The sequence below is a fragment of the Vespula vulgaris genome, chromosome 24 (genome assembly GCF_905475345.1).
Source record: "Vespula vulgaris chromosome 24, iyVesVulg1.1, whole genome shotgun sequence".
NCBI classification, from domain to species: domain Eukaryota; kingdom Metazoa; phylum Arthropoda; class Insecta; order Hymenoptera; family Vespidae; genus Vespula; species Vespula vulgaris.
This window is the reverse complement of record NC_066609.1, coordinates 147,501-160,647: the sequence shown is the minus strand read 5'-3', so window position 1 is coordinate 160,647 and position 13,147 is coordinate 147,501. Positions and strand designations below refer to the sequence as shown.

General features: G+C 34.7%; 5 protein-coding genes across 17 annotated transcripts in view; 2 read left to right on the top strand and 3 right to left on the bottom strand.

Moving 5' to 3' along the window:
* The window catches only part of LOC127072114 (dynein regulatory complex subunit 7), a 32,330-nt gene extending 28,598 nt beyond the window's left edge, over positions 1 to 3,732 (top strand). Inside the window, exons 3-9 of the mRNA XM_051012281.1 lie at positions 1,046 to 1,402; positions 1,464 to 1,884; positions 1,990 to 2,464; positions 2,536 to 2,602; positions 2,677 to 2,880; positions 2,973 to 3,485; positions 3,550 to 3,732. Coding sequence (XP_050868238.1) covers positions 1,046 to 1,402; positions 1,464 to 1,884; positions 1,990 to 2,464; positions 2,536 to 2,602; positions 2,677 to 2,880; positions 2,973 to 3,485; positions 3,550 to 3,732 — 2,220 coding nt within the window. The remainder of the gene's footprint in view (positions 1 to 1,045; positions 1,403 to 1,463; positions 1,885 to 1,989; positions 2,465 to 2,535; positions 2,603 to 2,676; positions 2,881 to 2,972; positions 3,486 to 3,549) is intronic.
* On the bottom strand, positions 3,595 to 6,222 carry LOC127071985 (FERM domain-containing protein 8). The gene is made up of 6 exons (XM_051011948.1): positions 5,580 to 6,222; positions 5,025 to 5,465; positions 4,481 to 4,935; positions 4,249 to 4,407; positions 3,973 to 4,147; positions 3,595 to 3,892 (listed from the first exon to the last, which is right to left on the bottom strand). The coding sequence occupies exons 1-6, from the start codon at positions 5,668 to 5,670 to the stop codon at positions 3,852 to 3,854; spliced, it is 1,362 nt and encodes a 453-aa protein (XP_050867905.1). The 5' UTR covers positions 5,671 to 6,222; the 3' UTR covers positions 3,595 to 3,851.
* A 133-nt stretch (positions 6,223 to 6,355) lies between these two features.
* Positions 6,356 to 9,611, bottom strand: LOC127071990 (eukaryotic initiation factor 4A-III). The gene is made up of 5 exons (XM_051011962.1): positions 9,366 to 9,611; positions 8,446 to 8,781; positions 7,798 to 8,020; positions 7,461 to 7,715; positions 6,356 to 7,387 (listed from the first exon to the last, which is right to left on the bottom strand). The coding sequence occupies exons 1-5, from the start codon at positions 9,553 to 9,555 to the stop codon at positions 7,135 to 7,137; spliced, it is 1,257 nt and encodes a 418-aa protein (XP_050867919.1). The 5' UTR covers positions 9,556 to 9,611; the 3' UTR covers positions 6,356 to 7,134.
* Positions 9,612 to 11,124: 1,513 nt separating this feature from the next.
* On the top strand, positions 11,125 to 12,750 carry LOC127071993 (cyclin-dependent kinase 7). Its single transcript, XM_051011967.1, has 5 exons — positions 11,125 to 11,324; positions 11,413 to 11,472; positions 11,558 to 11,666; positions 11,750 to 12,195; positions 12,289 to 12,750. The coding sequence occupies exons 1-5, from the start codon at positions 11,271 to 11,273 to the stop codon at positions 12,634 to 12,636; spliced, it is 1,017 nt and encodes a 338-aa protein (XP_050867924.1). The 5' UTR covers positions 11,125 to 11,270; the 3' UTR covers positions 12,637 to 12,750.
* Positions 12,737 to 13,147, bottom strand: part of LOC127071963 (phospholipid-transporting ATPase ID) — a 27,847-nt gene continuing 27,436 nt past the window's right edge. For all 13 annotated transcript variants that reach the window (XM_051011859.1, XM_051011855.1, XM_051011856.1 and 10 more), the window contains one exon: positions 12,737 to 13,147. This exon is cut by the window's right edge. The gene's annotated coding sequence lies outside the window, so the exon portion shown is untranslated.

Genomic DNA, 13,147 nt, shown 5'->3' with positions numbered 1-13,147 from the left:
TACCTCGGAAAGTGAAAATCTTCTTTCTTGGAAAAAATTTCCCTCTCTATGACGTTTCATACGTCTAACTTTTCGCTATCGCGTCGTGACGATCTTCTAGTTTAATATCTTAACCGTTGAAAGACGAACACGCGGAAATGACTATTCGGTCGTTAGACGATCTTGTTATTCTTTCAGCATCCAAGTGTTATACTTGTATCATTATACGCGTAAGAACGAAGGAACAAAGACGTTGAATCGATTTCGTGAGTTTAAGGAAATCCGGAACACGACGAGTTTATATTTGTATCCAACTTTTTTCTCCGTCTGGTCTAAACATTCCTCCAGCGCGCAAGCGGCGCTATATATTCCAAGCGCATAGATCATAATACAATAGCGTAGGTCAGGAAACAGGGAAGATACGCAGGCCGCTTGCCATGTGCTCGACGACGCATTTCGCTTCGAGTTACTCACCCCTCCCGCCTTCGATGATCGCTCGCTCGCTCTGCGTGCCCCATATTTACTCTTTGGTATTGTTATTATTACTTCTGTGTTTTCACTAACTGTCCTACTTATCGACGATACGGCATCGTTTCTTTCTCGATCGCTCCTTCCGCGTCGATAAAGTCGCTGTTCCTACGTTACCGAGCACGATTCGATGCCAACGGTACATAAAGTATACGTTATCCATTGTAATCTATCTTATCCGCCGATGATACAGAAACTCGATACGATCGAATATCGTTACCGACATAGACGAAGTTCGATTATTACGATTCACGAGGTTACAACGAGTGTTCTTATCTTTTACTCGAAAGAAATTCTATCATCGATAGAAATTCATTATCGTTGATCAAACCCGTTGTGCAATGATCGTCGTCCGCAGTGGTAGTTATTCTAGATGGCGTCGATCGATGATCCTGCTTTATCGCGCTCTTTTCGATTTAAACGAATCCTCCGTACATTTTTCTATCCGAATCTTGGAAGGTAATAATCGGAAAATCTCGAGAGGAAATCTAGAGTCGCAGGATAATAACGTATTCTTTACTAATCGTTTACTTCTCAGCCAGCGATCCTACGCTCCCCGTCGTGGGTAGTCAATTTTCGCAGCGGTAACAGTTTCGAGTGTGCAACATTTCTGACGAGTCTTCTACTGGGACAAGGATACAATGCGTTTGTAGTTTTTGGTTATGCGTCCCGCGAACAAGTTCGATGCAACAGAACTAAAATCACTTGCCCGTATTTACCGGAAGATACAAAAGAATTAGAAGCACCGGAAGAACCCGACGTTAATTTAATATACAAGTTGAAACCTCCTGCGGATCTTAGAAGCAAATTCTTATTAAAACTGGACGCCAGAGATAAACTTAAACTGGAAACTGAAATTCAACGGGAAGAAGAAAAGCAAGCTAGGATCATAATCGTATGTATTTTTTAAACAGAAATAATACTAATGATATCTCTATATTTATTATACTATTTAGGAATTGGAAAAACCACCTCCGGATAAATATTATGGATATAGAGTTCACGCTTGGGTCGTCGTCTTACCTGCTCTTAATAACATGAAAGGAAAACAAGTTACAAGTCCATTCTTTATCGAGCCCTCGTCCGGAGAAACGTACGATCTGACCGATCCTCGAACCAATCTTTTGTACCTAGGTGTAGAGAGTATCTGGAATGACCAAAATTATTGGGTAAATATGCAGCAGGATTCGATCGGATGTGACAAAATAAATTGGAATTTAACTCTGACCGAGTTATGGGAGCATCTACTTCCCGGCGAACCATGGACTATGCGTGGCGTCGAGGACGATGTAGTCGAAGAAGATGTTAAAATAGAACGGGAGAAACACTTAGATATGCCCAGCTCTTACGTGAAAGAAATATACATAAGTAGTTTAGGTAAGCCCCGTATTTATATAGATGCCCTATATATTTTTTACACTTTACGCACGATCTCTTTCTTTCTCCAACAAATATGCAACAAAAATGTTACTCCGTTTATAGAGTTCGAGAAGCGATATCCGCGTGGTCACAAGACGATATTTTACAAAAAAGTTAAAGTAGACTTGTATGCCCCTTACGTGCAGTTGGACGGAATAATAGAAAAAATAACGATATACGACGATTACGAATATACAACTCCGATCGAAATTTGCGAAAAATACGCCAATAGGAATGATAATTTGATACAATCGCGACGAAACTTGAATACTAACTACATTGTCGATCGTTATGAAAGGGGTCGTCCTGACGCATGCAAAGGTAATCGTTATCAAATACGCTTTCTTTCGATCTTTTCTAATAATGGAGAATTTTCAGAACATCGCTACTACAACCACGAAAGTAGTCCATTCATATTCAGCGAAAGGACGTTATGTTTCTACGACATGGTTCGTATCGATGGATTATCAGAAATGCATATGTATCCCTACCGTTTAACGCAATATTACGTTAATCGCGAGGATCTCCTGTACTATAGGTGAGCGACGTTCTATTTCGATAGTAAATTTTAATATTTCAAGATAATTATGGTCGATACTTTGTTCACAGAAACGTGGAGTTTTCGCCGGAAAAAGGTGAATCTACGGTAGAAGGAATACATTATCGTTATATTCACGTAAGTTTTTACATCCAGCGGATAATTTCTTGAAAACTACCTTGCATAAACGTATGTCTATTTATTCGTATTAGACGATAACCGAAAAATATCATAGAAACGATCTACTACCGCCGTCCAAAGACATCGCCGTACGAGAATTCGTTTTAACGGAGAAAGAGATACATCTCAAATTTCATTACGAAGATGAAAAAATCACGAGAAGTACGCGCGTATACAAGAAGCCAGAAACAGGAGAACATCTCAATATTCATACTGCCATCATCGAAGAATACAACGTAATTGTTTCTTTCACGTAAACTCGCGCTACTCTTCAAATAATGTTCCTTCCAATGATTGAAAATTACATACTTTTTATTTATTGCTACAGGCAAATACCACGTCGCCGCCTGAAAAAAACTTGCATCTATTTTACGAGATAGAAAAGTTACTAAAGGAAGAAGACCGATGCATATTTAATATCAGAGAAGCCGAGAATGAAATTTCTTCGTTTATAAAAAAACGAACGAGTGAATATTTAAGTCCAAACTTAATGATTTCTTCGTTCGATAGAAACAGAATTGAAACGGGAAAACCTATAAAGGTATTTGCACGAACGAGTCTTATGTACTACTCGCGTACAAAATATACTCATCCAAATTTTACGCAGGATACAGCATCAATATCTTCTTTAGAAAAAATTATAAAACCTGCTGATCACTTAGCTCCGTACTTGGCACGAATAGGAAATCCAAAGCAAATAAGTAAAGCTCAAGCATATCTGTTACGAGAAGATTGTCTAAATGATTTTAAGCAATCGGAAGTGAATAAAGCGAATCTTATTTTACGCGAATCTGAGAAACTTACAGAGAAGCTAAATGAATTGCAAACGTTGTTAACGCAGGTATATCGATTCACGCCATTAAAGTTACACGTTCGTATATAACATTGTAACGTTTCGTATTTAGAATGAAGATTTAACACGGGAAGAAGAAGATGAACTCGTAGCAAAATCCAACGAAATAACCTTTAATCTGCAATTATTAGATATGAAGTTGGATCGTCATAAGAATTTAGTTCCCGTACGATACAAAATGCTGGTAGAGCTTTTGGAGGAAGACGAACGTCTTTCCGTTCTCTACCACCAATAACATATATCAGCGACGAGTTAGAAACAATAAGGAACTTTTATATTTATGTAGGTAAATATTATTCTTCCGTCTTTGCTTTTTATGTGCGTGCGCACCTTTTACTTTTTTTAAAGTGAAGACTATTGGAAAGACCAAGAACCCATTTGTCCGATGCATCGACCTAAAATAATTGATCCGTTTTGAAAAACTAAAACGAATATTTGCATAAATAGAAGAAAAATATTATTGATCTTGCATCACCTTCGTCGTCAAACGTTGCCAAAGTAAATTTGCTAAGTTTATTTGTGAAACTACCGGTGTAGGTGGTAGTCGCAGAATGATCCAATTGACGTTCGCTATTTGTACCATCGTTGTGAGAACTGTGATTACGATTTTCCTCGGCAAAACCAGAAATTAAAGTGTCCATCATTATTGCCTAATGCATATGTATTATTCTCAGTATTTGTTATTTCGTTACTATCGTTGTCGTTGCTATTATTATTATTATCATTATTATTACTATTTTATGAAACATACTTGTCTCGAGAATACTTGTAGAATTTTATAAACACGCGCACCATTTTCTCTTACAGGGAATTGTAGAAACAAACAGGGCAAACAATCGGGGTTTCTTTCGTCAGAAGGTTTTGCCATTTCCCAACTTAATTCCGAGTATTTCAATCCTAATAGAAGACTCTGTTAAGGAAAACCAAACCATTATCCATAAAACAAAAAGCGAATGAATGATGTTCACTTTTTTTTAACTTACGCATTGCATATCATCGACCACGTATACTCCTGAAGTGTTAATAGCAATCAGAACTTGTAAGTCACGATTCGTAATCCACGATGCCAGTCCTCTTACAGGACGTTCGATTTGTCCTTGAAAGAAGGCAGCACCGTAACAAGGTAGGCCCCAGCAAAATTCAAGGTACTTCCTAATTAGCTTTCTTGGATTTGTATTGGTCCCGGTATGATTAGGTATTCGTTTATATTGTTCCAAAAGGCGTGCTTCTGGTGCTCCTTTACCTCCCACCAAACCCAAACCAAGTCCTAATCCTAATAAAAGACTCGGTGATGTGTAATGATGTGGTAAAAATCTTCCTCGATGCCTTCTAAAAAATGCCAATGTGTGCGTTTGTGAGTTATACGGGCCTATTTCAATACGTGCTTGCAATGCTCCTAAGCTTGCATATCTTGCTTGCCCTTCGCATGGATATCTACCTGTGACAACGACGTACATTTTTGAAGGAAGGAATAATATATATTCGCCTACATTCCGTACACTTTACGCCGTCATTAAAACTTATTACCTTGTAAAACATTGTGCCTTGCTTCTGCGTACAACAGTTCAAGTACTTTAGCTTCCTTTATTTGCTCTTCGTCGTATCTAGAAAGAAACACGTTCCTACGAAAGTACAATAAAGGTTCCTCGTCGGTTTCTTCCCTCTGCGAACCATATTTTTTAACTAAACGGTTCCATTTGGCAGCTAATTCTATGGGTTTGTGATTTGGTCTCAATTGAATCTCTAATTGGCACGAGCACAGCCATAAAGCAAATACTGGCTGTCCGATTAAAGGTGGAGCTCTTGCTAATCCTAATTCTCCTTCCGTTTGTACTATAGTTAAAATTTGTTGCGCAGTCGAGCTTTGCTCAACTTCCATCGTTACAAACACTCCGGTCATTAGGTATACTGCTATACGCGCAGTAACTCTTCCCGTATTCACATACTGCGCTTGGTTCATCATCATCGCTTTGTTAACAATGATAACAGAGGAGAACAAAATTTTTAATTTAGTAAAAGTTATACATCGCAAAATTACTAATGTTCGTTGAAAAAGTCGTTATGAACGTAACGAATACTCACGAACTGGAGTATGTCCATCGTTTTTATAATCATTTGGATACCGTTGTACCAATTGGCTCCTTCGAATCGTGCAGTCCTCTTGTGTCTCCATATTTTTTAAGAAAGCCCTTTTCTATCTTCTCACCGCAAACAATCTTCTTTCAAACGTTTGCCATCCTTATATGCGCAAATAGAGCGTACAATTAGCCATTATATGTTCAAACGCGTAGTACATATTTTCTTTCGTTTGTAACATTATGTTTATATTTTTACTTATTCAAACTGATTAAATATTGTTAACGTTTATACGGCTTTTTCTATACGTATCAGATTTCCTTACTGTCCTTTTTCAATCGTTATAATGTCCACGATCGTAGTAATGATAAAATGTTAGATTTATAGTTGATATTTTACAGAGTAATTCGTATCAAACAAATTAATTTAGTTCTATGATATATTAGATCGGACGCACAAATTTTTGCCGATACTCGTAAGACACTAAAAGTGTGTCTCAAAACAAGAATGCACTGCCATCTAAACCATTCGTACCATAGGTCCGATTATTGATTATTCTGGTTCAAGAAGATATAACGTTTTAAATAATCATTTTCTTGTGCAAAACATTCCGTATATAATATTTCGTGATTTCAATTACACTTTTCAATTACATGTATAATTTATTCATATATCATACTTTTCTTTTTTTTTTTTGCTTTTTTTTTTTGTGTAACGATCATGTACCCTCAATTTTTATTATCACAGTTTATCAATTATCGAAGCTACATTTAGAAAGAAAATTTACATCATTATATTATACTTTTATTAACATATTTGTAACATTTTTATCAAAATAAAGATGGATATACATCGATGATACTCGTATTACATACTCGTATATACAAGTACTGTACATGTACACGTCATTTATATTACCACTTAATTTTTAATTATTTTATTCACTTGTTTTTGTATCATAAGTCAAAATTAACTCTTTCCCGTCGTAATATTTGTAATATTACATTAGTTGAAATTACTATATCTTTTCTCTCTTGTTTTTTTTCTTTTTTTTTCTTTTTTTTTTCGTATAACGATGGTGTACGCTTAATAAATTATTATTTAGAAACCCTAATCCTGAAGATCGAGCGTATAAAAATTTATATGCAGCGTAATGAAATAAGCTGCATAGAATTCAATTGGATTTAAGAAATCCTAAACAAAAAGTACCTCTTGTCGGAAATATCCCGGAATTTGGCGGGAAAGAGAATTAAGTTATAAATAACTTAGATATTAGGACGAAAGTCATTTAATGTAACTATGAATGTAAATAATTTCTAATGAATCTTCCCATTAAATCGATTACTTCAAAAGAATTAATGGAACTGGATGAAGATATTCGACGAAAAAAATATTTAAGATATACATCTGACATGAAGAGAATATTAGAACGGATCTTAACGAAATGGAGTACGAGAGTCGCGAATGGAGAGATCTTGCCCAAGGACATTCGCGGGATTTGGTTTTTGCGGCAACGAGCTTTTGAGTTCTTAACGCCGTATAATACTAATAATAATACATCTTATATTAAATCAGCTACATTCATAGGCATTTCGTCGATTTGCGTTGAATAATATTGTTCTATATCTCTCAAGATTCTTATATCATCAGTTTTGACAAAATTAATCGACACACCTTTTCGGCCGAAACGACCCGATCGACCTATTCTATGAATATATAATTCACGATTATTTGGTAAATCGTAATTAATGACGAGCGACACTTGCTGGACGTCTATTCCTCTAGCCCAAACGTCAGTTGTGATTAGGACTCGACTATAAAATAAATACAAAAGAATTAATATTAAGTCAAACGTAAAGAAATAAAAAGCTATTTTCATACGGTTACCTTTGTCCAGAACGAAATTCTTTCATAATATTATCTCTCTCTTTTTGTGGCATATCTCCATGCATAGAACATACTGTGAAATTGGCTTCTCTCATTTTTTCTGTTAGCCAATCGACTTTGCGTTTTGTATTACAAAATATTACCGCTTGAGTAATAGTTAAAGTATCGTATAAGTCGCAGAGCGTATCAAATTTCCATTCTTCGCGTTCAACCGCAACAAAGAACTGTTTTATTCCTTCTAAAGTTAACTCATCGCTGTTGAGAATAGATTTAAAGTTTTAAGTATATAAGTATATTAAATATCGATTGAAATACCGTAAATGTCAAGTATATTTACCGCTTTACAAGAATACGAATAGGATCTGTCATAAATTTACTTGTCATCTCAAGAATTTCATGAGGCAACGTAGCCGACACTAGGACAACTTGTGTCGCCGGTGGTAAATAACGATATACGTCATAAATTTGTTCTTTGAAACCTTTATTAAGCATTTCGTCAGATTCATCGAGTACTAGCATTTTAATAGCCCTAGTACGAAGTACTCTTCTTTTTATCATATCTGAAAATATGTGTTATTATTGTTATTACTTTACAAGACGCATAAATATTCGTTCGTAGAATTTTATTAGGCGATATAAAACTGTAAATGATAAAGTTTGTGGTATAAAAATTTTAATACATTGACTGCCATGTGTCTTGGGAAAAAAAAAAGAAAAACTCAATTTTCAATATTCTAAGCATATAATGATAAAATATTAAGTGATATGCTTATCAACAGTGAATTTATCTCGCTCATGACTTTCTTACAGACATTATTTAGTCATTTATGCCGTTTAATATTTTTTCTTTCAATCGTACTCAGAAATTTGATAATAACGATTATGATCTCTAAGGTTTCACTGACGAGATAAAAGTATCAGTCACCATGGAGATTCCCATGACAATCAATGCATTAAACAATCGGTGTCAATAAGTTTACATTACCAAATACTCTGCCAGGTGTGCCTGATACTACGTGTTGCCCGTAATCGAGCTTTCTGATATCCTCCCCAAGATTTGTACCTCCTATGCATGCATGACATTGCACATTCATAAAGTCACCTAATGCAAGAATAACCTTTTGTATCTGAGTAGCAAGTTCTCGAGTTGGTGAAAGGACAAGTACTTGTGTTTCTCGTACTTCCGTATCCAAAGATTGTAATATAGCGATTGAGAAAGTTGCAGTTTTTCCTGTACCAGATTGTGCTTGTGCTATCACATCTCTGCCTTGCATTATAGGTCTTATGGATCTTTGTTGTATGGCTGATGGCTTTTCAAAACCTTTGGACGATAAACGTTAATTAACTTATGAAATATATATAAAAGAGAAACGCATGCTTTATTAGGTTAATAAACTATTCGGTTCGCAGATATTGTCTAGGCGCTTAAAAATTAGAATTTATAGAACGATTATCCTATCGGTAGTCCTTTATGGATGCGAAGCGTGGTCATTTATGTTACGAGACGAGAAACAATTTAGGCTATTCGAAAACAAGATGCTTCGAAAAATCATCGGCGCAAAACGCGACGTGGAGACGGACGAATGAAGAAAATTACACAACCTAGAATTCTCTTCTCGCAACGTAATACGAGAATGGATTTTGCCCACGGACGGGAGCATTGGCGGGATTCGGTATTTGCGGCAACGATATAACGCCATATAATAATAATAATAATAATAATAATAATAATATATAAACATATTTTTCACATTTTTTTCGTCGCGTATGTCTTCTACAAATACATATATCTACTTCTATGAAATACGCAGTTTATTATCTCGGCTAAAATTCAAAACGACTAACGATATACGCAGCGAAAAGGTTAACTTGTACGAAACTTCAAAATATAGGTTAATATTTTACCGTATGCGTAAATCCCTCGTAGTAATTCCTCCCGTAGGTTCATATTATCAAACGTAGGAATAACTTCGACATCTTCACTTGTTTCAAACTCCACATTTGATAAATCTTCTGCTTGAGCAACCCGACGTGACTTTACTTCAGCCATTTTGCTAGCGATACGAATATAAGCAATTTCTTTTTCTTTTACCATGTGTCCCTTTACTACTACGACGCGTCTCTAAACTTGTGTCTCTACAGCCGGTATATTAGTTATAAAGACGGCCATCCTACAACCCAGTTACTGTCAATACAGAGTGGAATTAGTATTTCTAAGAGATAATGAGGCAGCCAATGAGCGTTCGCTATCAAACATACCAAGGACCAATCAGCAGTGAGTACAGTTTAGGAGAGTAGCGCTGCGATCGTTTGATCGAATTTAAGACAAAAGAAAGATTTTTTCTTTATTTCAGTTTTCTATGATGAAATAAATAAAGAAACGAAACATTAACAGTGAAATTCTATAATAAATCAAAAGAAAGGAAAGACCAAAAAAACTAGATAGATTAACAGAATTAAAAAGTGAAATAAATGGAGAGTAATTGCAACATAGAGGGCTCTGATATTTACTTATTCGATATTTAATAACTTTTTAAATAATTATTTAAACGATCTTTAACGAATACGGAGTACAAAAAATTAATATCTAAACAATAGTACATTCGCATAAACGTTACAAAGATCGTAACGTGCAAGAGACTTGGAATAATATTAGTTTAAAATTTCAATATTTTGAAATTTTGATTTCGCGGTCATTACTACTTGTGACGTCAATAAATTCAAATCTTTAATTGACTTTGTATTGGATCAATCTTTCTTTATATCTCGACGAGTGAATATCGAAATTTTGACAGGATGTTTTTCCCGCAAGTGTCAACGAAGACTTAAAGTAAATATATTTCTTTATCACTATATTTCTTGATTAATTTATACAGTTTTTTATCATAACGGTGATACAGATTATTTTGTTTCTATTTTTCTGTTTCAAAATTTTATTGCAATCGTACGCGCAGCAATAAAATAATCGAAGTTTTGTGTTGTCAAAATAAAAATACCGCGAAGTAGAAGCAGCGTTCGTTCGTTCGCGTTTCGCGATTTAAAAAATAAGTGTTCTTGCATCGACTGCGTGCAATGCAGTCGTTAAAGTCGGTATTTGTTCGCAAAGTTTCTTGCTTTTCTAATAGTCGCACAGACTATATTTATAAAAGACAGTAGAGTTTCGCGAAATAAATTCAGTGACCGTTCGTTAATAAATAACTATTGCAAATTAAAATCGGTGCATCGCTGAAGAGGATCTCACTTTGACGTCGACCTCTCATTTTCCACTTCTCATTCTCTCCAGCTTTTCATTTTCAACCAGCTACGAATCATCCGCTCTCAAATCGAACGAGTGTTTTGGAGCCATCGCAGAACTTCTTAAGTGGTAAGTGAATTTTTTAATAATTGAAATACTTGCAATAAATATATTAAAATCCTATGGAATGCAAGTATAACCGAGCAAATGCCTGCATATTTTAAAAATCTTTTCATTCTAATAAGGATGCATATATGATGTGTGTGTATATATATATGTAAAGTAGTCGCTAAATATCTTTGACAAAATATTCGACAAAATCTTGTTTTTTATCGCAGATTTATATGCTAACTTTATATGTCAATTACATTTATTATTCTTTATGCATTTGTGCGACAAACGCATATCGATATCGTAGTTCATATTTTGTCCATACCTGTCGCTAAAGTTACGTTTCGAGCGAAAGGTGATGAACAGTCGTCAGCATTTAAATCTTGCGAGAGTTTGGCAAAACACAAAGTTCGAGCGTCGGACAATGCTGACGAAAGTAAATATTACTTTAGTATATTATAGCAATGACTGAGAAATTACGGAGATATGAAAAAATCGATTTCCTAGGAGAAGGACAGGTTAGAAACGTTAATTATTTTATCGGTCGTTTTATCGTGCTATTCCTCGTACGATACATAAAATATCATATATTAATTACGTTTTCAGTTTGCCACTGTTTACAAAGCAAAAGATGTAAAAACAGGAAAAATCGTAGCCGTTAAAAAGGTTTAAAAAGAAATATTTTATATCACCGTTACTTCAGGAAAATAAATTCAATATTTAAATGAACGTCATGTCTTAATCTTTTCAGATAAAAGTCGGTAGCCGTGCCGAAGCTAGAGATGGTATAAACAGAACTGCTTTGAGAGAAATCAAGCTTTTACAGGAATTGAAGCACGATAATGTGATTGGATTATTAGGTACATTATTTTGATATAATTAAGATACAAAGAGATGGAACGGTGATAATTGAAGAAATATATTGTTTTATCTGCTATTTTAGATGTATTTGGTCATAAGTCCAATGTTTCATTGGTATTTGATTTTATGGATACAGATTTAGAAGTAATAATAAAAGACAGCAATATAGTCCTGACTGCTGGTCATATAAAAGCATATATGATTCAAACTCTCCAAGGTTTAGATTATTTGCACTTTAATTGGATACTTCATAGAGATTTGAAACCAAATAATTTATTGGTTACCTCTGAAGGAGTATTGAAAATAGGAGATTTTGGATTAGCCAAATTTTTTGGTTCTCCGAATAGAATAAACACTCATCAGGTGGTGACCAGATGGTATAGAGCCCCTGAACTACTTTATGGCGCAAGACTTTATGGAACAGGTATAGATATGTGGGCGGTCGGTTGTATATTAGCAGAGTTATTACTACGTGCACCCTTTTTACCCGGAGAATCGGATCTGGATCAACTTACCAGGATATTTCAGGTATCTTTTCTAAACGGATTTTATTGTTTTATTACATACTAATACTTTTGTTATTTCATATAAATAAAAATAACAAACTATCATATTCTACAGACGTTAGGTACACCAACCGAAGAAACATGGCCAGGCATGACAGAATTGTCCGATTTTATTCAGTTTAAGCCCTTCCCAGGAACGCCATTAAAACATATATTTACTGCTGCGGGCGATGATTTGTTAGATTTAATAGCCAGTCTGTTAAATGTCAATCCATTAGAGAGATGTACGTGTGACCAAGCTTTGCAAATGCCATATTTTAGCAATAAACCATCTCCAACGCCTGGATCTCGATTACCTCTTCCAACAACGATAAAGCATCAACCGGAAGAAAAGACCAGTTTAAAGCGTAAATTACTGGAGACTATAGATGGTGCTCCTCTTGCTAAAAGACTGCAATTTTAATATAGGCAGAACAAAAATGAAAAGATCGTCACGGATTTGTAAATTATAATATACTTTTCTTAAATCTGTTTAAAAAGGATTGTCAAATAAATATAAATACTTTTTATGTTATAACTTTTTTCTTTTTTATGAATAAGCCAATATACAACAATTAAATATTCTACTTCCTTTGTATCTCACGAATCAAAATATATATATACTCCCCGCATTATTAATACTTATATATATAAAATTATGTTTATAAAGAAACTTGATTAAGTTGAATAGGCTGTATATTTCTATCATTGAACTTTTCAACCAAGCTGACTTCTTACGCCATTAATTCAAATTTCATACAAAAGATTATGTAACTTAAATTGAAACAACGAATGTTTCTTGTACGACGAATTTTTGTGCTACTAAAATAATGTTAATACAATTATTTCTGATACACAGAAGTTTAAGGCAAGTCTGTTCTGCTCGTTCGATAATTATATTATTTGTAATCTAACTGCTTTCTGTACACCATTGC